Here is a 25,112-nt window from a genome sequence, read left to right as displayed (position 1 = left end):
TTCTATTTCTATGGAATACAGAATGACATTCCATTAATGCCTTCCTACCTCTCCATGGCAAACTTTAATGCAAACGGTGTCTCGCTAAACAACCTTCTCCATACAGTGTACCAGTAAATCATAAACGTTCTTTACTTTCCTCCAACTGCTTCTCTCTCTACCCGTGTAGGGTACCTGTACATTGCCATTGAGTACGCCCCATATGGAAACCTGCTTGACTTCTTGCGTAAGAGCCGGGTCCTGGAGACAGACCCTGCCTTCGCCAAGGAGCACGGCACAGCCTCCACCCTCACCTCACAACAACTGCTGCAGTTCGCTGTCGACGTGGCCACTGGCATGCACTACCTTAGCGACAAACAGGTAGAGTATACACACGGGCATAGCCGTGAGCAGTGCTGAGGGTGCTGTAGCACCCCCTGAAAAATCTGAATTTTAAAAAATGTATTGAAGAAGAAAAAAACCACACATTACTAATCCTGTATTAGTGGACCAGTAAAAAAGGTATATTACCAAACTTGGATATAAACAACATAGAATTGGAAACACCCCCCGCAAACTACTTCCCGCAGCTATGCACACAGGTACAGTTGAAGTCGGAAGTTTACATACACTTAGGTTGGAGTCACTAAAGCTTGTTTTTCAATCACTCCACAAATGTATTGTTAACAAACTATAGTTTTGGCAAGTCGGTTAGGACATTTACAAGTCATTTTTCCAACAATTGTTTACAGACAGATTATTTCACTTATAATTCACTGTATCACAATTCCAGTGTGTCAAAAGTTTACATACACTAGTTGACTGTGCCTTTAAACAACTTGTAAACTTCTAGAAAATTATGTCATGGCTTTCGAAGCTTCTGATAGGCTAATTGACATCATTTGAGTCAATTGGAGGTGTACCTGTGGATGTATTTCAAGATCCTACATTCAAACTCAGTGCCTCTTTGCTGGACATCCTGGGACAATCAAAAGAAATCAGTCAAGACCTCAGACCTCCACAAGTCTGATTCATCCTTGGGAGCAATTTCCAAATGCCGAAGGTACCACATTCATCTGTACAAAAAAATAGTACACAAGTATAAACACCATGGGACCACGCAGCCGTCATACCGCTTAGGAAGGAGATGCATTCTGTCTGCTAGAGATGAACGTACTTTGGTGCGAAAAGTGCAAATCAATCACAGAACAACAGCAAAGGACCTTGTGAAGATGATGGAGGAAACGGGTACAAAAGTATCTATAGCCACAGTAAAATGAGTCCTATATCGACATAACCTGAGAGGCTGCTCAGCAAGGAAGAAGCCACTGCTCCAAATCCGCCATAAAAAAAGCCAGACTACAGTTTGCAACTGCACATGGGGACAAAGATTGTACTTTTTGGAGAAATGTCCTTTGGTCTGATGAAACAAAAATAGAACTGTTTGGCCATAATGATCATTGTTATGTTTGGAGGAAAAAGGGGGACGCTTGCAAGACAAAGAACACCATCCCAACCATTAAGCACGGGGGTGGCAGCATCATGTTGTGGGGGTGCTTTGCTGCAGGAAGGACTGGTGCACTTCACAAAATAGATGGCTTCATGAGGTAGGAAAATCATGTGGATATATTGAAGCAACATATGAAGACATCAGTCAGGAAGTTAAAGCTTGGTCGCAAATGGGTCTTCCAAATGGACAATGACCCCAAGAATACTTCCAAAGTTGTGCCAAAATGGCTTACGGACAACAAAGTCAATGTATTGGAGTGGCCATCTGTGGGAAGAACTGAAAAACCGTGTGCGAGCAAGGAGGCCTACAAACCTGACTCAGTTACACCAGCTCTGTCAGGAGGAATGGGCCAAAATTCACCCAACTTATTGTGGGAAGCTTGTGGAAGGCTACCTGAAACGTTTGACCCAAGTTAAACAATTTAAAGGCAATGCTACCAAATACTAATTGAGTGTACTGTATGTAAACTTCTGACCCACTGGGAATGTGATGAAAGAAATAAAAGCTGAAATAAATCATTCTCTCTAATATTATTCTGACATTTCACATTCTCAAAATAAAGTGGTGATCCTAACTGACCCAAGACAGGGACATTTTTATTTGGATTAAATGTCAGGAATTGTGATAAACTGAGTTTAAATGTATTTGACTAAGGTGTATGTAAACTTCTGACTTCAACTGTATGCCTGTGAACTCTAAGTTGCGTCCTTGAGATGGGAGGGTGGTTGCCAATTCCATGTTGTTTATATCCAAGTTTGGTAGTATCCTTTAAAAAAAAATGTTTTACAGCAATGCTATTCAATACACAAATGATGATTGATAAATATGACAGGGAATCTACAGGATCCTACATCAATGTAGATTTCCTATCAGCATAAATTCATATGATATTCCCAGATGTGAGCTTCATATTTTCACCCTCTCCTCCTCTCCTCTCTCTCTCTCTCTCTCTCTCTCTCCAGTTCATCCACAGAGACCTGGCAGCGAGGAACGTTTTAGTGGGAGACAACCTAGTGGCCAAGATAGCAGACTTCGGTCTGTCCCGAGGGGAGGAGGTCTACGTCAAAAAGACCATGGTGGGAGCTCAGTCACATACAGCACATTAAGGAACAATAGCTAGGATTCTAGTGTGTATCATCGTTGGTCAGCCAACATCAAGTAGCACATTCTGAAGAGAATGTGAAAATGTTGCACGGTGTCTCACACAAGAGCACTACTTACACTCTGTATGCATTTGGACACAGAAGCTACATTTTTACATTTGTCTCTTTACTCCAGCATTTTGGATTTGAGATGAAATGTTTGATATGAGCCGACGATACAGAACATCACTTTTTATTTGAAGGTATTTTCATGCATATCTGTTGTACCATTTAGAAATTAAATCACTTTATGTATCTAGTCCCACGTTTTGAAGAAGTCCAAAGTATTTGGACAAATTCACTTAGTGTATTCAAGTAGTCAAAAGTGTAGTATTTGGTCCAATATTCCTAGGACACAATGGCTACATCAAGCTTGTGACTCTACAAACTAGTGGGATGCATTTCCAGTTTTGTTTTGGTTGGGTTTTGGGTTATGTGTTGCCTAAAAAATAATTGAATGGTAAATGGAGTGGACTGGAGTAAGTGAGAGATAGATAGAACACTTCTAAATTAATCCTGATAATGCCATGATTAAGAAACAGAATTAATGAATCATGAATAATGATGAGTGAGAAGATTACAGAGGCTACAAAAACATTGATTAGTGATATAGTGGGGTGGGGGGTGGGGGTGATCCTTGTGCCTCTAACTTTCTCACTTGTCATTATAATCACAATTCAGCCATGATTATCCATAACCACATTAATGTAGACATGTTCAGAAACATCTTTTATTCTTACTTACAATAAAATGGACTCCAAAATGACACATTATTCACCATTTTGTTGCTATTTGATCAAATATAATCCGAAAGACGAACCAAAACAAAACTGCAAATGTATCCAATGTGTTTGTGGAGTCACGAGCTTTGATGTAGTCATTGAGTGCAAAGAATATGGGACCAAATACTAAACCTTTTGAAAAAAATTGCTGGAGTATAGAGCCAAATGCTAAAATGTTGCTTTTACTGTCCAAATACTGTACATGTGGAGGGGAGAGTATGTCAGAAATGGGAAATAAGTCCGACATAAAAGTATCAGCTGAAGAGGGCAGTAGTGTGTTTGACATGGCAACAAGTTACCTTACAAGTCCAATGCTCCCTTACAGCTAGTAATGAGAAGAGAGAAGCACAGGACTTGGACCATTATAATTCTGTACCAGACATACTTCATACTGTCAGTTAAAACCACATTTTACAACTGAATTATACCACGTTTTCCAATGGGATGTCTTGGCTTTTTCTCTTTGTGCTGCAGGGGAGGTTGCCAGTGCGTTGGATGGCGATAGAGTCCCTAAACTACAGTGTGTACACCATCAAGAGTGACGTGTGAGTATCTGACTGGGAAACGTATATTCAACTATACTGAACAAAAAATATAAACGCAACATGTAAAGTGTTGGTCCCGTGTTTCATGAGCTGAAATAAAAGATCCCAGAAATTTTCCATACGCACAAAAAAACGTATTTCTCTCAAATGTTGTGCACAACATTTGATTACATCCCTGTTAGTCAGCATTTCTCCTTTGTCAAGATAATCCATCCACCTGACAGGTGTGGCATATAAAGAAGCTTATTCAACAGCATGATCAATACACAGGTGCATCTTGTGTTGTGAACCTTAAAAGGCCACTCTAAAATGTGCAGTTTTGTCACACAACACAATGCCACAGATGTGCCAAGTTTTTAGGGAGCGTGCAATTGGTATGCTGACAGCAGTAATGTCCACTAGAGGTATTGCCAGAGAATTTAATGTTCGTTTCTCTACTATAAGCCGCCTACAACGTTTTAGAAAATTTAGCAGTACACTCAACCAACCTCACATCCACAAACCTGGTGTAACAACACCAGCCGGGGACCGCCACATACAGCTTCTTCACCTGCGGGATTATCTAAGACCAGCCACCCGGACAAACTGTCAGAAACCGTTTCAGGGAAGCTCATCTGCGTGCTCCTCGTTCTCACCAGGGTCTTGACCTGACTGCAGTTCGGCTTCGTAACTGACTTCAGTGGGCAAAGGCTCACATTAGATGGCCACTGGCTGGAGAAGTATGCTCTTCACGGATGAATCCAGGTTTCAACTGTACCGTTTTAGATGGCAGACAGCGTGTGTGGCGTCATGTGTGCGAGCGGTTTGCTCACGTCAACGTTGTGAACAGAGTGCCCCATGTTGGCAGTGGGGTTAGGGTATGGGCAGGCATAAGCTACGGACAATGATCACAATTGCATACATTTCACCCACTAGGCATGTTTGGGATGCTCTGGATCAACGTGTATGACAGCGCGTTCCAATTCCAGCCAATATCCAGAAACTTTGCACAGCCAACTGATCAACTCTATGTGAGGTGGTCACCAGATACTGACTGGTTTTCTGATCCATGCCCGTACTTTTTTTTTTTGAAAGGTATCTGTGACCAACAGATATCTGTTTTCCCAGTCATGTGAAATCCATGGATGAATTTATTTCAATTGACTGATTTCCTTCTATGAACTGTATCTCAGTAAAATCTTTGAAATTGTTGCATGTTGCGTTTATATTTTTGTTCAGTATAGAACAAATCTTTAATTTATCTTTAGACACTTATGCCATGTCTTACACAGCTTCTGGTAAGGGCTCGAAGAAAATACAATGCCAGCAGTCACATCATTTTGCTCTCTCTCTCTACCCGGCTGTCCAAAACAACAAATCATGTTCCCCTCCTCCCTCCCCCCCCCCCCCAGCCGATGGTGAACTGCTAATTTAGTGCAGAGGAACTGATAACAGAACCCAGGGAGCCTAGAGGCATGGCCCGGCCTACTCATTAGGCAGGATTAGGATTAGGCTTTTTAGGTGAGCGCTGATGCCACCCTGTGATAAGCAGTGCCCACGTTGTCAAAGGCAGGGGAGCAAAAGTATGTTGCTTTGTCCATTCCCAGCTCTCCTCTCCAGGGTGCTGTTGGAGAGACAACATTACTGCTGCGCTCCACCACACAACGTTCTGTCAAAGAAAAAAAGAAACTCTTAACAGAAATCACCTAGCAGATCTAGGATGTGATAGAACGAGTATTGTGGCCTTTTCTGTCGTCTACAGGCTGGAGATAAAATGTGTGACAAGGTAATGAGACGGGACACTTTTGACACCGTGCCGGTTTCTCCCATCAAATAGCCCAAACTAAAATGGCGCCCAATCAACAAAAAAAATTGCTGTCATGTTAGCAAACAACATATCCTAAAAACAGGACTGGTCAAAGTAGAGGGAACAATATGGAAACGGAACGTTACAACTGTTGTCAATGAGTTTCACCCCGTTGTCAAGATTAGTGGTTTCAAGTTTGCATCTGTACATTTTGGACAAGCTGATCGGAGCTAGGCCCGACTTCTGCATCTCCTTCTGTGTAAACACATTGCAAACAGGCTCACGATAACTCCTGATAAAGTTGGGGAGCTGATATTCAGAGCTTAAATAACCACATTGATTAGTCACAGGAATCAGGACTAATGAAGCCAATGCAACAGCTTGTTTTACAAATGGTTGGCCTACCACATGGATGGGCGTTCATGAAACACCATAGTTAGTGACGTGGATGGGAGCCACACCACAGTAAGCACGAGTCAATATCTTTTTGGGGTGTTTTACAAATGTTTGGCCTACCACATGGATGGGCGTTCATGAAACACCATAGTTAGCGACGTGGATGGGAGCCACACCACAGTAAGCACGAGTCAATATCTTTTTGGGGTGTTTTACAAATGTTTGGCCTACCACATGGATGGGCGTTCATGAAACACCATAGTTAGCGACATGGATGGGAGCCACACCACAGTAAGCACGAGTCAATATCTTTTTGGGGTGTTTTACAAATGTTTGGCCTACCACATAGATGGGCATTCATAAAATGTTATTTCAGGCAACACTGTAAGCACGGACCAACACTGACGCTTTTTGGGTGTCTTTTTTTTGGTGCAGTCCTGACCGGCCTTGATTTCTACATCCACGGTGGCTGGTTTATGGTCTGGTCCGTACCACATCTGAGCCAGTCGTAGACGTTTATGTTTGGTTCAGATTCTTTCCAGTCTGGACCAGCCTTGACTTGGCCCAAACATAGATGTCTCTAAATGACGTATTTTCAACTTTCATTCAGAATCAAAAAAGGAACCTGATTTTAATGTCCGGAAGATACAGATTTTCAACATCTGGAAAATACATATTTTCTACTTTCATTCAGAATTGAAAATGAACCTAACTTAATTGTCTGGAAAAGACGTATTTTAGATGTCTTTGACTTCATTTTGCTTACTGGGACATTTTTAGTTTTGCAGGGGCACATATTTTGGTCTTGCCTAGGGTGGCACAATGGCAAGGACCGGCCCTGCCAAGAGGAGCATAGTGGAGAGGCCACACTACCACATAGAGCCTGTCAAACACAGACTATTTATACCCGGTTCAGAATTGACTGGAAGGCCAGAGGACATCTACAGGAAGTGGAACGAACGAGGCTGGTTAGGTTAGCAAAGAGGAGAGACGTTTCTGTAGTAAACATGTTGTTAACAAGCTAGCTGCAGCACTAAGTGTGTGTGTGTGTGTGTGTGTGTGTGTGTGTGTGTGTGTGTGCGTGCGTGCGTGCGTGCGTGCGTGCGTGCGTGCGTGCGTGCGTGCGTGCGTGTGTGTGTGTTGAGCCTTGTGTTGACGAGAGCAAAGGCACTAATTTGGTGACACACCACAGAATATAAACAAAGATAACCAGACCACTACTCTGTGTTTATGTTCTAGAGAAAGGTAGAGCGAGAGAGAGAGAGAGCAAGCGATAGAGGGAAAGCAGAAGAGATTGTTTACCTCAAGCTGAGTCAATGGGTTCATCATTGTATTTGTACAGAATGACTGGCAGTTAACTGATTAACTTGCAGTGAGTTGGCTACATTGTCTTGTTAGTTGACAATCACATAGTCAGATGGTGGCTCTGTACAGATAGTGAAGAGTACTTGTTGTTTCTCTCTCTGCTTTTTACAGTTGTGAGGCTGCTCTATAGTCATCTGCTTTTACAGTTGTGAGGCTGCTCTATAGTCATCTGCTTTTACAGTTGTGAGGCTGCTCTATAGTCATCTGCTTTTACAGTTGTGAGGCTGCTCTATAGTCATCTGCTTTTACAGTTGTGAGGCTGCTCTATAGTCATCTGCTTTTACAGTTGTGAGGCTGCTCTATAGTCATCTGCTTTTACAGTTGTGAGGCTGCTCTATAGTCATCTGCTTTTACAGTTGTGAGGCTGCTCTATAGTCATCTGCTTTTACAGTTGTGAGGCTGCTCTATAGTCATCTGCTTTTACAGTTGTGAGGCTGCTCTATAGTCATCTGCTTTTACAGTTGTGAGGCTGCTCTATAGTCATCTGCTTTTACAGTTGTCAGGCTGCTCTATAGTCATCTGCTTTTACTGTAATAAGACACTAGGATGCATTTACATTTCGTATTACAAAATGATTCGGTATCAGTCAGTTGCATTCACACGCTAATGTAAAAATATGTCATTAACATATATATAAATAATTGAATTACAAGGCCACTAACTGTTCAATATCACATAGATCATTCTCTTCCTATATTTTCCCTCTCTTTCCTCTCCCCTCTATCTTTTTCTCAGGTGGTCTTTCGGTGTACTTCTATGGGAGATAGTGAGTTTAGGTAAGTGGACGTATAGTGATGCTGTGTGAATGTTGTACATATTATTAAATGAGGAATAGTAATAGCCCATATTCCTAGCAATGTGGGTTGTCACAGTGAGAAAATATATAACCAGTTCCCCCACAGCTTTCACACCAGAGAGAGAGGGGGAAGGTTCACCAGCTGAGAGTTAACAGAGTAGGCATGCACAGAGAGTCAGCAGGACATCCCCCCTCACTCTGGGAAATATACTGTATCACATGAAAGGAAATATCTACTTTGCATGCCCGCCTGATGATGATGATGATGATGTTGATGATGATGATGACAATCATGACCATGACAAAGAATGACTAAGACAAAGATGAGTCAATCAACTCCTTCCTCTGTGTCATTGTATCAACGTAAAAGTGACCCGTTCCCCCTGTCCTCTCTTTGTGTATCAGGTGGTACTCCCTACTGTGGGATGACCTGTGCTGAGCTCTATGAGAAACTCCCTCAGAGCTACAGGATGGAGCAGCCCAGGAACTGTGACGACGAAGTGTAAGTGATGACCTGTGCTTGGACCTGTGTGTTTGTGTGTGAGAGAGAAGGAGGGAGGGGGTGTGTATATGTGTATACTGTTTGCGTGCACCGTTATAGCTGGTTCATTGGTTATTTTTTTTCAGGTATGAGTTAATGAGGCAGTGCTGGAGAGACCGGCCGCATGAGAGACCTCCTTTCTCTCAGATCTCTGTACAGCTCAACAGGATGCAGGAGGCCAGGAAGGTAAGGATACATTCACCTACAGTTTCACTTAGGACTCATCTTTTCAATAAGCTAGCAATTCCCTGATCCATCCCATAGGGCACAGAGGTAACCTGGTTCCAGACCTGTTTGTGTTGTCTTTCAGGAGTTGGCTGAGAGGGTCCTAGTTAGATAGAATTCCTCTTCAAATTGCATTCCTCACCTTAGTTCTCTAAATCATTCTACAGTCGTGGCCAAAAGTTGAGAATGACACACATATTAATTTTCACAAATTCTGCTGCCTCAGTTTGTATGATGGCAATTTGCATATACTCTAGAATGTTATGAAGAGTGATCAGATGAATTGCAATTAATTGCAAAGTCCCTCTTTGCCATGCAAATGAACTGAATCCCCCCAAAAAACATTTCCACTTCATTTCAGCCCTGCCACAAAAGGACCATCTGACATCATGTCAGTGATTCTCTCGCTAACACAGGTGTGAGTGTTGACGAGGACAAGGCTGGAGATCACTCTGTTATGCTGATTAAGTTCAAATAACAGACTGGAAGCTTCAAAAGGAGGGTGGTGCTTGGAATCATTGTTCTTCCTCTGTCAACCATGGTTACCTGCAAGGAAACACGTGCCGTCATCATTGCTTTGCGCAAAAAGGGCTTCACAATCAAGGATATTACTGCCAGTAAGATTGCACCTAAATCAACCATTTATCGGATCATCAAGAACTTCAAGGAGAGCGGTTCAATTGTTGCGAAGAAGGCTTCAGGGCACCCAAGAAAGTCCAGCAAGTGCCAGGACCGTCTCCTAAAGTTGATTCAGCTGCGGGATCAGGGCACCACCAGCATAGACCTTGCTCAGGAATGGCAGGAGGAAGGTGTGAGTGCATCTACATGCACAGTGAGGTGAAGAATTTTGGAGGATGGCCTGGTGTCAAGAAGGGCAGCAAAGAAGCCACTTCTCTCCAGGAAAAAATCAGGGACAGACTGATATTCTGCAAAAGGTTCAGGGATTGGACTGCTGAAGACTGGGGTGAAGTCATTTTCTCTGATGAATCCCCTTTCCGATTGTTTGGGGCATCCGGAAAAAAGCTTGTCCTGGAGAAGACAAGGTGAGCACTACCATCAGTCCTGTGTCATGCCAACAGTAAAGCATCCTGAGACCATTTATGCGTGGGGTTGCTTCTCAGCCAAGGGGGTGGGCTCACTCATAATTTTGCCTAAGAACACAGCCATGAATAAAGAATGGTACCAACACATCCTCAGAGAGCAACTTCTCCCAACCATCCAAGAACAGTTTGGTGACGAACAATTCCTTTTCCAGCATAATGGAGCACCTTGCCATAAGGCAAAAGTGATAACTAAGTGGCTTGGGGAACAAAATATCAAAATTTTGGGTCCATGGCCAGGAAACTCCCCAGACCTTAATCCCATTGAGAACTTGTGGTCAATCCTCAAGAAGCGGGTGGACAAACAAAAACCCACAAATTCTGACAAACTCCGAGCATTGATTATGCAAGAATGGGCTGCCATCAGTGGCCCAGAAGTGAATTGACAGCATGCCAGGGCGGATTGCAGAGGTCTTGAAAAAGAAGGGTCAACACTGCAAATATTGACTCTTTGCATCAACTTTGTAATTGTCAATAAAAGCCTTTGACACTTATGAAATGCTTGTAATTATATTTCAGTATTCCATAGTAACATCTGACAAAAATATCTAAAGACACTGAAGCAGCAGACTTTGTGGAAATTAATATTTATGTCATTCTCCAAACTTTTGGCCACGACTGTACACAAATTTAAAAAAAAGGTGCTATCTAAAACCTTAAAGGGTTATTTGGCTGTCCCCATAGGAGAACCCTTTGAATAACTAGTTTTGGTTCCAGGTATAAAAAAAACTTTTGGTTGGAGGTTGAACCCTTTTCAGTTCCATGTACTGTCCAGCCCTTTCCACAGAGGGTTCTACCTGAAACCAAAAAAGGTTCTACCTGGAACCAAAAATAACCCTTTTGGAACACTTTCTTCTACGAGTGTCTAACTACCATCGTTTCTCCTAACCTCCCTCCCCAGGCCTACGTGAACATGGCGCTCTTCGAGAACTTCACCTACGCCGGGATAGACGCCACGGCCGAGGAGGCCTGACTACCAGCCCCCACAGCCCCCGGCAGGTCACGTAGCCCACGGGAGAGGCCCCGGGGCTCAGCCCTGCATTACTGCCGCCCCCCAGCTGCTGCCCAACGTGGGGACCGATGGAGTAGCAGACGATCCACCTGGAACACAAGGGTAAAGAGGGAGGACTGTGAAAGGACACTGTCGAGGTCTTATGGGGGCTGGGAAGGGAGATGTGGAACTGGACACTGCAGTCCTTTCTGAAGGAAAGTATAGAAGAATGAGGGGCTGCATGACGTGCTTGACAACCCTGCCAGGTGGGTTGGCGGGTGGGGCTGAGGGTTGCCTTTGGGGGCGTGTTTGGGAAATGTGACACTAGTCTTGGGACACGTTGTGGTCCTTGTTTGAAGGACAGGATGGACAAGGAAGATGCTCCATGACATGATACTACACTGCCGGAGTCACATGCTATTACACTGCCAGAGTCACATGCTATTACACTGCCGGAGTCACATGCTATTACACTGCCAGAGTCACATGCTATTACACTGCCAGAGTCACATGCTATTACACTGCCAGAGTCACATGCTATTACACTGCCGGAGTCACATGCTATTACACTGCCAGAGTCACATGCTATTACACTGCCGGAGTCACATGCTATTACACTGCCAGAGTCACATGCTATTACACTGCCAGAGTCACATGCTATTACACTGCCAGAGTCACATGCTATTACACTGCCAGAGTCACATGCTATTACACTGCCGGAGTCACATGCTATTACACTGCCAGAGTCACATGCTATTACACTGCCAGAGTCACATGCTATTACACTGCCAGAGTCACATGCTATTACACTGCCAGAGTCACATGCTATTACACTGCCAGAGTCACATGCTATTACACTGCCAGAGTCACATGCTATTACACTGCCAGAGTCACATGATACTACACTGCCAGAGTCACATGCTATTACACTGCCGGAGTCACATGCTATTACACTGCCAGAGTCACATGCTATTACACTGCCAGAGTCACATGATATTACACTGCCAGAGTCACATGATATTACACTGCCAGAGTCACATGATACTACACTGCCAGAGTCACATGATACTACACTGCCAGAGTCACATGATACTACACTGCCAGAGTCTGATGCTATTACACTGCCAGAGTCTGATGCTATTACACTGCCAGAGTCACATGATATTACACTGCCAGAGTCACATGATATTACACTGCCAGAGTCACATGCTATTACACTGCCAGAGTCACATGCTATTACACTGCCAGAGTCACATGCTATTACACTGCCAGAGTCACATGATACTACACTGCCAGAGTCTGATGCTATTACACTGCCAGAGTCACATGATACTACACTGCCAGAGTCACATGCTATTACACTGCCAGAGTCACATGCTATTACACTGCCAGAGTCACATGATACTACACTGCCAGAGTCACATGCTATTACACTGCCAGAGTCACATGCTATTACACTGCCAGAGTCTGATGCTATTACACTGCCAGAGTCACATGCTATTACACTGCCAGAGTCACATGCTATTACACTGCCAGAGTCACATGCTATTACACTGCCAGAGTCTGATGCTATTACACTGCCAGAGTCACATGCTATTACACTGCCAGAGTCACATGCTATTACACTGCCAGAGTCTGATGCTATTACACTGCCAGAGTCACATGCTATTACACTGCTATTACACACTGCCAGAGTCACATGATACTACACTGCCAGAGTCACATGCTATTACACTGCCAGAGTCTGATGTCACATATTACACTGCCAGAGTCTGATGCTATTACACTGCCAGAGTCTGATGCTATTACACTGCCGGAGTCACATGCTATTACACTGCCGGAGTCACATGATATTACACTGCCAGAGTCACATGATACTACACTGCCAGAGTCTGATGATACTACACTGCCAGAGTCACATGATACTACACTGCCAGAGTCTGATGATACTACACTGCCAGAGTCACATGATACTACACTGCCAGAGTCTGATGATACTACACTGCCAGAGTCACATGATACTACACTGCCAGAGTCTGATGATACTACACTGCCAGAGTCTGATGATATTACACTGCCAGAGTCTGATGATACTACACTGCCAGAGTCTGATGATATTACACTGCCAGAGTCTGATGCTATTACACTGCCGGAGTCACATGCTATTACACTGCCGGAGTCACATGATATTACACTGCCAGAGTCACATGATACTACACTGCCAGAGTCTGATGATACTACACTGCCAGAGTCACATGATACTACACTGCCAGAGTCTGATGATACTACACTGCCAGAGTCTGATGATACTACACTGCCAGAGTCACATGATACTACACTGCCAGAGTCTGATGATACTACACTGCCAGAGTCACATGATACTACACTGCCAGAGTCTGATGATACTACACTGCCAGAGTCTGATGATACTACACTGCCAGAGCCAGAGTCACATGATACTACACTGCCAGAGTCTGATGATACTACACTGCCAGAGTCTGATGATACTACACTGCCAGAGTCTGATGATATTACACTGCCAGAGTCTGATGATACTACACTGCCAGAGTCTGATGATACTACACTGCCAGAGTCACATGCTATTACACTGCCAGAGTCTGATGATACTACACTGCCAGAGTCACATGATACTACACTGCCAGAGTCTGATGATACTACACTGCCGGAGTCACATGATACTACACTGCCAGAGTCACATGCTATTACACTGCCAGAGTCTGATGATATTACACTGCCAGAGTCTGATGATACTACACTGCCAGAGTCTGATGATACTACACTGCCAGAGTCTGATGATACTACACTGCCAGAGTCTGATGATATTACACTGCCAGAGTCACATGATACTACACTGCCAGAGTCACATGCTATTACACTGCCAGAGTCACATGCTATTACACTGCCGGAGTCACATGATATTACACTGCCAGAGTCACATGATACTACACTGCCAGAGTCTGATGATACTACACTGCCAGAGTCTGATGATATTACACTGCCAGAGTCACATGATACTACACTGCCAGAGTCACATGCTATTACACTGCCAGAGTCACATGCTATTACACTGCCAGAGTCACATGATATTACACTGCCAGAGTCACATGATACTACACTGCCAGAGTCACATGATATTACACTGCCAGAGTCACATGATACTACACTGCCAGAGTCACATGCTATTACACTGCCGGAGTCACATGATATTACACTGCCAGAGTCACATGATATTACACTGCCAGAGTCACATGATATTACACTGCCGGAGTCACATGCTATTACACTGCCAGAGTCACATGATATTACACTGCCAGAGTCACATGATACTACACTGCCAGAGTCACATGATATTACACTGCCGGAGTCACATGATATTACACTGCCGGAGTCACATGATATTACACTGCCAGAGTCTGATGGGTGCTCAATGAACTTACAGCCCTTCATCAAAACGGAGAGAGGACTTTTTTTGTGGACATATGCTCACACTTGTAGTTAGCTGTCCATTCTGAGATGGATTGAGATGGATCCGACTGGGGGAAAAAAAACAATGTTGCACTTGTCTATTCACTTATTTCTTGTTTTGTTGTAGGGGAGAGTGGGGTAAGTTGAACACTTATTTCTTGTTTTGTTGTAGGGGAGAGTGGGGTAAGTTGAACACTTATTTCTTGTTTTGTTGTAGGGGAGAGTGGGGTAAGTTGAACACTTATTTCTTGTTTTGTTGTAGGGGAGAGTGGGGTAAGTTGAACACTTATTTCTTGTTTTGTTGTAGGGGAGAGTGGGGTAAGTTGAACACTTATTTCTTGTTTTGTTGTAGGGGAGAGTGGGGTAAGTTGAACACTTTTTTCTTGTTTTGTTGTGGGGTAAGTTGAACACTTTTTTACATTCATCATCACTCCGTTAAGGGAAATATAGTATCTTTCCATCAACGATATCTACATATATTTCAGGATGTTGTGTATCCCTGGAAATAATAAATATGCAGGTAAAAATTAGTTTTGAAAACATAGTGTGACCAAAAAAAGTAGTCTCTTGGTGACACCTACCTCTGTACTGAATTAACTATTACCAGTACATGGTAAATCATCAAGCATATTTTAACACAGGCTTAACACCGAACAAACACTTTATTCTCGTTTTTGACACTTTTAACATAGGCCCTGTCGTCACCTCATATCCCAGTGATAAATGCATTGTGCCTGGAGAGAAAACACTTGAATTTGCTCAACTTGCCATTGGCTCAACTTAACCCAAGGCAAACATTTTGACTATATTAGCCCACACAGCTACAAGGATGCACTTTCATGCTCGGTTTAGGCCCTCATATTGAAGCTCCCGTAGGGTGGTGCACAATTGACCCAGTGTCGTCGGGGTTAAGGTTTGGCCGGGGTAGGCCATCATTGTAAAAAATCATTTGTTCTAAACTGGCGTACCTAGATAATTAAAGGTTAAATATTAAAACTGATGCATAGAACAATCTTAAAATGATCTACTTTGATTTAGATGAAAGCATCATGAAATCTCTAACACTAAATGTATTTGACTTGGTGAAAATCAGTTTTTTTTTTTACCTAACTTGCTTATCATTTTCCCCCCATGTGGTTTCTTCCTTCACAGACTCCGTGAAATGATGACCTCTTCCTAAATATTAGGTCAAAAATGATTCATTTTGTGTATTGTTTCCTAGAAACAAGGGTGGCTCAACTTACTCCACTCTCCCCTGTATCGCTTGCTTTACATAAGAATGTACCTCCTGTACTGTATTTGTTCCTTAGCGTGTCCTTATCGAATTATATCATCCTCTTGTAAAAGTGTAGTATAAATATTTTATACAGACAATTTGTTTACCTTTGTGACATACTGTATGCTACCTGTATCCCTTTGGATGGTGTATCTACTGGAACTACTCTGTGAGAAAAGGGTTTGTTATCTTTAATAAAACCTCTCAGTGGTGACTGACTGGACTGAGGCACATAAAGAACTTGAGCATTGAATCATCCCCCCCCCCTGTTGGATCTAACCTAGCATCGCTGGGAACCCGGTTTTGTGACAACGACGTGATTTTGGAGGTATGCCAATGAGAGACTAGATCTAAACCCATCAACTATGCCCCTATTGCCACTGTTTCTCAGAGTCCTGAAGTAAGGTAGAATCGAGTGTTGTTTTTACTCATGGTGGAGAGTGGGGGCACACTATTGTCCCTCTGAATGTCAGTGTGTTTGGTGTCAGGGCTAAACCGCAGCCCAGGCTCGGACTGGGGAGGTCTGAGGTTGACAGGGCCCTGGCCTCTTCCCTGGTGCACAGAGCTGATCTTTTAGGACACACACCGACACCAACACACACACACACACACACACACACACAGGGCCTGGCCTCTTCCCTGCTGCAGGGAGCTGATCTTTTAGAACATACACCGACACACAGACACCAACACACACACACACACACACACACACAGGGCCTGGCCTCTTCCCTGCTGCAGGGAGCTGATCTGTCAATGTATTTCCTCCTGCTGACAGGCAAAGCACTGAGGACTGACACACAGGGCCCCGCTGACTTGAGCTTCCTGACAGCAGAACACACACACATACCGTAGATGGTCACACACACACACGCTTGTTTTACCAAACAATTGATTCCCATTCAAACCTCACCTTCACCCTGAACCTAACTCCTAACCCTTAACCCTAACGGTGAATGTGCTTAAAGATGGCGGCTCCCATGTGCTTACCACAAATGCCTAGTTTGCTAAGTTTGCCATATTCTTCTACATTGCTCTCCATTAGCACAGAATACATTATCCAATTTATAGCTCCAAGGTGGAGTCAGTAAAAAAAAAAAAAAAAAATGAAAAAGTAGATTGTGCTGATTTACTGGCACACTGAACCAGAGCATTGTAGTTTAACTCTGTGGGTAGTGCTAAAACGATGACATCTTATCTGAATTCCTCCATCTTGATGTACCTTTGCCATTCTAACCCTAACTGTAACCCTAAAAGGTCACCACGAATTTTCCTTGTTTTACTGTTCTTAGGACTTCTGTCCCCACAAGGATAGTCAACCCAAAAACACTATAACATAAACTGGACCTAAGAGACAGTGCACACACAGGAGAAACGCACAGCTGTAATCTACTATTGACACAGATGCCCCTTTCGAACTATTTAAGATTTCAGCCCTTCTACCAGGAAATAGGAACTGAAAAAGGATGCAACTTCTATAGAAGCACCCCTGTCTATCATCCCTGTCTGCGGTCCTCTTTGAGGCGATGCTCCAGCTGGTCCGGTCAACTGACCAATAGATTAGTTGGAAGAGATAGTTGCTGAATTGTGGTCACAATGTGTTGACACAGTGCCTTCAGAACGTATTCACACCCCTTGACCTTTTTCCACATTTTGTTGTCTTACAGCCTGAATTTGAAATGGATTAAAATGAGATTTTGTGTCACTGGCCTACACACGATAGCCCATAATGTCAAAGTGGAATTATGTTTTTAGAAATGTTTACAAATGAATCAAAAATGAAAAGTTGAAATGTCTTGAGTCAGTAAGTATTCAACCTGTCTGTTATGGCAAGCCTAAATACGTTCAGGAGTACAAATGTGCTTAAGAAGTCACATAACATGTTGCATGGACTCACTTTGTGTGCAATAATAGTGTTTTACATGATTTTGGAATGACTTCCTCATCTTTGTACCCCACACATACAATTATCTGTAAGGCTCCTCAGTTAAGCAGTGAATTTCAAACACAAGCTGTGTTCGAATACCCATATTAACATACTGTATACTACATACAGAATGAGAATATACAACATACTATATACTATTAGTTAATTTTAGTAGTGTTAATTTAACAACCGGTATCCTTTCAGTTGAGTGTACTAGCGCTATGTCTGTCTACCAGAAGTTGATGATTTTGCTATGCAACCTCTTGCTAGCATGACAAATTACTAGCTAGACATTTTACAACTTTGGGTATATTTCGTAAATTCAGTCTGGAGTGCCAGAGTGCGCTCTGGGCGTTCGTAAATTCAGAGCGTTGTCAGCTTGTCCATTCGTAAATTCAGAGTGTTTCGCTCTCGGAGCATTCAGAGCTCACACTGGACGCTCTGGCCGAGGAGTAGGACCTCACAACCGCGGTCAAGCACCCAAGCTAACTGGCTAATGTTGGCTAGCGGAGAGAACACCTCAGACTGACCATTTTACCCGCCCTAGTATAGCTGGTTAGGCTGTTTTCATGTTATCAAGAGCGTTGGTGACTGTAACTGAGCTGTTGGCAACCATTTAATTATGCTTTTTTACTGACACCGGACATATTCAACAGGTGTTGAGCATAAATTCAGCAGTTATTCTGCGCTCTGGCGCACTCAGACGAAAGTGCTCTGAAACCGGAGTAGCCAAAGTGAATTTACGAACGCACCCGAATGTTAGCATATAGTTAATATACTGGCAAGTTTGAAGTATTAGTAGCCAACAAATTGTCAGCCAGCATGACATGTAACGTAACTTATTTGAAAAGTCATTACTTTATTACATTGCTCAACATTTTCTTAACATTTGTCATAATTAGTTAGCAATGAATATGTATCCACTCTCGTCGGACTTCGGCTGTATGTTTTCCACCATTTTCTTCAAATCTGAAAAAGTTATGAAGCCACGCCCATATTCGGAAGAATTGCATTATGGGCCTAACTGTCCACTGCTTGTATTTAGGCGAATGTAGTACGACATCCGGGAACTTCTGGCATACTAACTATATCCATACTAGGACCAACAAGCATACTACATACTCAATTTACTTCACAAATAGTAGGGTTATTGCGGTTAGTATTCAAACACAGGTACAGATTCAATCACAAAGACCAGGGAGGTCTTTTATCCCTTTGAGCATGGTGAAATGATTAATTACACAACAGATGGTGTATCAGTACACCCAGGGTCTACAAAGATACAGACCTCCTTCCTAACTCAGTTTCTGCTCAGGGATTTCACCATGAAGCCAATGGTGACATTAAAATAGTCACAGAGTTTAACGGCTGTGATAGGAGAAAACTGAGGATGGCTCAACAACACTGTAGATACGCCACAATACTAACCTAAATGACAGAGTGAAAAGAAGGAAGCCTGTACAGAATAAAAATTGTTTAAAAAAAACATGCATCCTGTTTGCAACAAGGCACTAAAGTAATAATGAAACAAATGTGGCTAACCAATTAACTTTAAGGGCCTGAATACAAAGTTTTATGTTTGGGGCAAATCCAATACAACACATTACTAAGTAACGCTTTCAATGTTTTCAAGCGTATTGGTGGACTGCATCATGTTATCGGTATGCTTGTAATCATTAAGGACTGGGGAGTTTTTCAGGATAAAAAAGAAACAGAATGGAGCTAAGCACAGGCAAAATTCAAGAGGTAAACCTTCCACCAGACACTGGAGTTGCTTAATTAACAAGTAGTCAGTGAATATTCCTGAGTGGCTTTAACATTTGATTTAAATCTACTTAAAAAAAGACCTGAAAATAGTTGTCTAGCAATGATCAACAACTCAGTTGACAGAGCTAGAAACATTTTGAAAATAATAATGTGTGGAAAGCTCTTAGATACTTACAGAGAAAGACAAGCTGTAATCTGTGCCACAGGTGCTTCTACAAAGTATTGACTCAGGGTGTGAATACTTATGTTAATTAGTTATTTCTGTATTTCATTTTCAATACATTTGCACACACTTCTAAAAACACATTTTCACTTCGTCATTATGGTGTATTGTGTGTGGATGGGTGAGAAAAAAATCATTTGACCCATTTTGAATTCATGCTGTAACACAACAAAATGTGAATAAGTCAAGGGGTATGAATACTTTCTGAAGGCACCGTATGAGTCATATAACTGACTTTTTCTGCAGACTCTGAATAAAGGATGCCATGTTCAAATATTTCCATTTGATCTTAGATGTTTGGTGAGAGAGTTTAGAGTAGCCATAATGGCTTATAGTGTAAGAGAGGTATGTATTGAGTGTGTGAAAAATATAAACTAAGTTTACAATGTGTGTCAGAGGCCAACCTCTCTTTCACCCCCATCTGGGTGCCGGACTGGCTCAATCCACACAACACACACTTCCTGTAGCATGAGGACCTGTCAGATAGGGCCTCCCCTCATTACTAACCCCCAGACCACAATGCTGTGTTGACACACAACACACTGACACTCTCGGACATAGAAGTTAATGGATAGTGATGGGGTAGGTTAGACATACCTGTCTGGATGTAAATGTCATGGATCTCAATCTCTGCGTCTGGCTCTGGACCATATTATGCTGGGTGGATGTTCTGGGGCAGTGGACCAGGGATGGGGCTGTCCCTCATCTGTCAAAGAAAGGTATGACATTGGAGCACCTGTTTTTATCTTAAACAACAAAATCGATAACAATAGTAAACTGTCCACCAGTATGTACAATATCTGAAATAGTGTCACTGTCAGAGCTACCCAAATCAAGGCAATAATGTTGATCCTCTCACAGCTGTCCCTTGTTCTCTGCTGAGGATTTATGCCAATTTGTCTGTTAAGCACTGATATGACATGTTCACAGACGAGTGCATCAGTAGACGAAAGGAAATATAGAACTTTCAAAATACAGAAAGTGTCACACAGAAAAACACATCATACTGTGACACTTTCTGTATTTTTGAAAGTTCTACATTTTGAAAAACGTTTTGGTACTTTATCAACAGTGGACTAATGAAACAAATACCGAATGATTGTTTTTTGAGTAGTATTTTCCTTTAACGACCTGGGGAATTCTATGTTAACGTGTTATACTAAGTGTTATGCATTATGCGCATCATTGTTATGACACGGTATATTTCATGAAACCCGTCCTATCGGTATGTACTACACTCCATAACAGATGTTCTGCTGTTGGCGGATGATGCAAATCCAAAGTGTTTTACCAGGACACAGTATGACTTCACCTGTTTCTGGGAGATGCCAGACAACAAGTCTTGTGACTTCTTCTATAGTAACGATGAGTATGTTCAGTGTATTCTGGTCATTCGCAAAACAACAATAATTTCAGCAAGAAATGAAATACACTAACAGTAGAAGTGGACCTGACACTACACTCCATTCTGCGAGTCACCGATGCCAGTCATATTCTCTCTGTCTGTTCAGTCGGGAGGAGAAGAGGTGTAATCTGATTCTCCAGAGGACAGAGGAGGGGAAAGTCCTCCATGTCTGCTCCTTCCCTCCCTCTGATGTCTTCCTGTTCACCTTCACACACATCAGAGTGATGGAGGGCAGCTCCAACTACACACTATACGCACGCGCGGTCAGCGTTGAGGACCAGGGTGAGAGAGAGAGCGAGAGAGAGCGAGAGAGAGAGAGAGAGAGAGCGAGAGAGAGAGAGAGAGAGAGAGAGAGAGAGAGAGAGAGAATGCACATTTTAGTCGTTTGAAATCTAAAGTTCTTACTTTCCAGTAATGGCGTATCCTTTCTGCTTCATTCTTTCTTCTCTCTTATTTCTCCTCCGCCTCTCCTCAGTTCTCCTGGATCCCCCTGTGAATGTATCCCTTCACCCGACAGGGCAGCCTGGGCAGTTCCAGGTGGAGTGGCACACACCCAGAGAGTGGGAGAACAACATGCAGTATGGGATACGTTACTCCTCCCAGAGCCTGAGGGAGAGAACTGAACTGGTAGGCCTACTGAAACTTGAGAACATCACCAATTGAACCCGTGAAACACGAAATCAACACCAATTCAACCAGTCAGATTAGCTGCAAGGGGAAAAAGACAGATGAACGGTTGGTAAAAAAAAAAATCTAGCATGACTGGGACATTCACTATTAGTTTGTCTACTCAACTTGATGGTTGGCTACAGGGCATCCATTTGTGTCAGAAAGTCATCCTCACCCAAACCCCATGCTGGTGTGGAACTCCTATGATATCTGTACCATCCCTGTCCCCAGATAAAGCCAGTGAGGTCCCAAATCCACAGCCTGGTCTCTCTGGCGCCAGGGGAGGTGGTCAGCGTCCAGCTGAGGGTCAAACCCAACGGCTACAGCGAGAAAGAGACCAGTGGTCATTGGAGCGACTGGTCGGTCCCCAAAACTGCCATGGTTCCTCAGAGTGCAGGTCTGTGGTAGTAGTATTGCTGTAAATGTGGTGTAGAGAAACTAAATATGGTCACTTTACATTACTGAGTTAGGTGATGGAGTTTTACTATACTTTTTCCCCAGCTGATATCTCATTGTTGTGCCACACTTCTGACCTGCAAAACATCACCTGCCAATGGAATGGGCAGGCCTACAGAAATGATACCTACACCATATACTACAAGCTGGGACCCAGGTATTTACAAATTCATTTCTCCAAAGAGCTTAATGCAAAGCCCTCCTCAAAGTAATCTAAATGTAGTTTTACAGCCAAAACATGATCATTGGCTATTTAACCTCTCTTGTTGTGTATTCTCTGCAGTGAAAGTGAGGGCTGGAGAGAGTGTATGCAGAATGAGAACATCTCCTACCATTGCAGTTTCCATGGAGCAGAGTCCAGTGAGATACGGGTCAAACTCAGCGCTGGTCCTGCTACTCCCAGGCGGACCTTCTACACTGAGCCTTTCAGACTCAACAACAGCAGTGAGTCACACTGATAAAATACCAACTGGCAGCTGTGAAATCCTCCCTTCATTAAAAAGGAGGCTACCGTCTACCGGTATTCTACGTTTCCATTGAGTAAAAAAATGGAAAGTGGTCGAGTCTAGCATGCCTCTTGCTATATTGCTGACAATGAAGTAAGATGTTGATAATCATCTGTAACAGACAGTGCACTCTGTATTGCTGGACATGCACTAATCATCTCTGCAAAACTCCTGTTATGTCTCTCTCTCCTCTCCCTATGTTGCGGTCAGTTCAAACAGCCCCTCCTGGGAGGCTGAGGGGACAATGGGAGAAGGGCAGGCTGTGTCTGAAATGGGACACACCCTTATTGGCCCTGTCTGTCCACCTGATGTACCAGCACCGCTATCAGCCTCGAGAGGAGACTGTCTGGAAGGTACAGCATTATCTAAACAATCTTCTTCTGTTTACTTCATTCTGTTGTGTGGTAGAACCCTGCCTCTGTCCTTATAGCATGTATACAGAGAACGACATGTTTTGTCACGAGTTTGTATTTTGCAGTACAGTACACATACCAATCACCCACCAGTAACTGGGTGCAATTGTGTGTTGTCCTCTCTCCCCAGCTGGTGATCCTGCCGGGCCCAGAGACCAGTACCTGTCTGGACATTCAGACTGGAGTTCAGTACTATATCCAGGTCAGAGCCAGACCCAACGGGTCAGTCTACGCTGGCTACTGGAGCGACTGGTCACCCCGACTCACTGTGGACACGCCCTCAGACATAGGTACAGTAAAACAATCACTTTTATTATGTTTAACTTCTGGAGATATCCTGCTTTTCAAACTCTTCTAGAATTCTTTAATGTAACTCAACAGGTGCCCTCATCTCCTGCATCCCTCTCATGATGCTTGTTGTATCAGTCGTCTTTATCTCCATGTTCTCCAGGTATCTCAGGTAAAAATGCATTTTTTAAAAATTTTGTTTCATAATAAAAAATCTGTTTTTTTTTTACCATGAATGTATTCTTACCACCCTGTTCATGAACATGTTATCTTCTTCCACCAGTAAGCTCAAACAGTATCTGTGGCCACCAGTCCCGAACCTTGACAAAGTACTCCACGGCTTCCTGACAGATATCAACGGACACACTTGGGTAAAAACGTAATTCATTACAGTACACCGTGGATTAACGGACCTAGATCAATTGAAAGGGTCAAGTTTTAACAATGAAATGTGTTCAATGTGCAACACATTTAGTTTATCGTTGTGCGCACGCATTGGAAACCATTGGATCTGAGTATGTCTGTACGCTCCTGTGTGACCTCCATAGGACCCTCCCTTCAACATCAAGCAGTGTTCAGAGGAGACCCCAGCTTGTGTCGTGGAGATCATGTCTGAGAGGGAGGCTCCAGGCAGAGGGATGCTTCCTTTACTACTCTCCCCAGAGCAAGGCACTTCAGGCGGGGAGGAGGAGAGCCTGCCTACCCTGGTCCTGGAGGTCAGTCCGGACTACGTGACCCTGACCACGGATGACGTCATCCCCCGTCTCGGAGGGAACGAGTATGTGTACGATGGGGAGGTGGGGGCGGAGTCTCAGAGCCTGTGGGTGGGGGGAGAGGAGGTGCTCCAGGTGAGGTGTCACTGCTCCTTTACTAGGTCCTCCAGCTTCCCATCATCCTCCAGTACCACGGACATCCTCAACCACTCCTACCTACAGCTGGCCGAGCACCCCATTAAGAGACTGGACTATCCAGGGCAGCAGGGCGCCCCCCAGGGCAGCAGGGTCTATGTCAACCTGGAGGACACAAGCTCAGCAAACACAAATGCCTGATTGGCACTCTGGCACAGCACAACACAACAAGGGCACAGAAATTCATGAAAAAGACATGGGGGAAAAATAGATGAAACCAAGTACAAAATACAAGGGGGAGGCTTTAAATATCAAATGTGCTATTCTCAAAACAAGGATGTATTTAGGATATTCAACTTTGCACAATGCTGGATGAAATATCTTTACGTGCCTAGGAAAAATGTAAGACACAGCTCAAGTGTGCTTGTGGATATAAAAGGGGCTTCAGAATGGACAGTTACAAAACATCAACACAATATCCATTACATCACTAATAAAACAGGTCATTGAATATGCCATTCATTTGTAGCATGTACAGTACATTGTAAAAAGGTGTGACTATTATTATAGATTTAGTTTGGGATTTGTGGGATAACATGCCGGGTTCAAATCTGGATGAACCGAGAGGGACTTTGATATTTTCCTTGGACATACTCTAAATATGTATCTATTTTGCTTGTCTTATGCCTG

At 43.3% G+C, this 25,112-nt stretch overlaps 2 protein-coding genes across 5 annotated transcripts in view; both read left to right on the top strand.

The window, feature by feature from the left end:
* Positions 1-11,967, top strand: part of LOC115145320 (tyrosine-protein kinase receptor Tie-1-like) — a 28,588-nt gene extending 16,621 nt beyond the window's left edge. For both annotated transcript variants that reach the window (XM_029686807.2, XM_029686806.2), the window contains exons 17-23: positions 170-360; positions 2,452-2,565; positions 3,888-3,958; positions 8,241-8,281; positions 8,707-8,803; positions 8,929-9,028; positions 11,069-11,967. In XM_029686807.2, the coding sequence (XP_029542667.1) occupies positions 170-360; positions 2,452-2,565; positions 3,888-3,958; positions 8,241-8,281; positions 8,707-8,803; positions 8,929-9,028; positions 11,069-11,140 (686 nt within the window). In that variant the 3' untranslated portion in view covers positions 11,141-11,967. The remainder of the gene's footprint in view (positions 1-169; positions 361-2,451; positions 2,566-3,887; positions 3,959-8,240; positions 8,282-8,706; positions 8,804-8,928; positions 9,029-11,068) is intronic.
* Positions 11,968-20,057: 8,090 nt separating this feature from the next.
* Positions 20,058-24,940, top strand: LOC115145318 (thrombopoietin receptor-like). Of its 3 annotated transcripts, none has more exons than XM_029686804.2 (12): positions 20,058-20,556; positions 21,086-21,206; positions 21,349-21,524; positions 21,718-21,869; positions 22,143-22,308; positions 22,413-22,524; positions 22,708-22,811; positions 23,084-23,226; positions 23,417-23,576; positions 23,668-23,746; positions 23,858-23,945; positions 24,123-24,940. In XM_029686804.2, the coding sequence occupies exons 1-12, from the start codon at positions 20,454-20,456 to the stop codon at positions 24,621-24,623; spliced, it is 1,905 nt and encodes a 634-aa protein (XP_029542664.1). In that variant the 5' UTR covers positions 20,058-20,453; the 3' UTR covers positions 24,624-24,940. The 3 variants fall into 3 exon arrangements, with proteins under 3 accessions (XP_029542664.1, XP_029542662.1, XP_029542665.1); XM_029686802.2 differs by having other exon boundaries at positions 20,061-20,556; positions 22,651-22,811; XM_029686805.2 differs by lacking the exons at positions 21,086-21,206; positions 21,349-21,524 and having other exon boundaries at positions 20,066-20,556; positions 22,651-22,811.
* Positions 24,941-25,112: the final 172 nt, after the last annotated feature.

The sequence above is a fragment of the Oncorhynchus nerka genome, linkage group LG17 (assembly GCF_034236695.1).
Source record: "Oncorhynchus nerka isolate Pitt River linkage group LG17, Oner_Uvic_2.0, whole genome shotgun sequence".
Classification (NCBI taxonomy): Eukaryota; Metazoa; Chordata; class Actinopteri; order Salmoniformes; family Salmonidae; genus Oncorhynchus; species Oncorhynchus nerka.
Note: the sequence above shows the minus strand (reverse complement) of the source record. Positions and strands in the feature narration are given on the sequence as shown.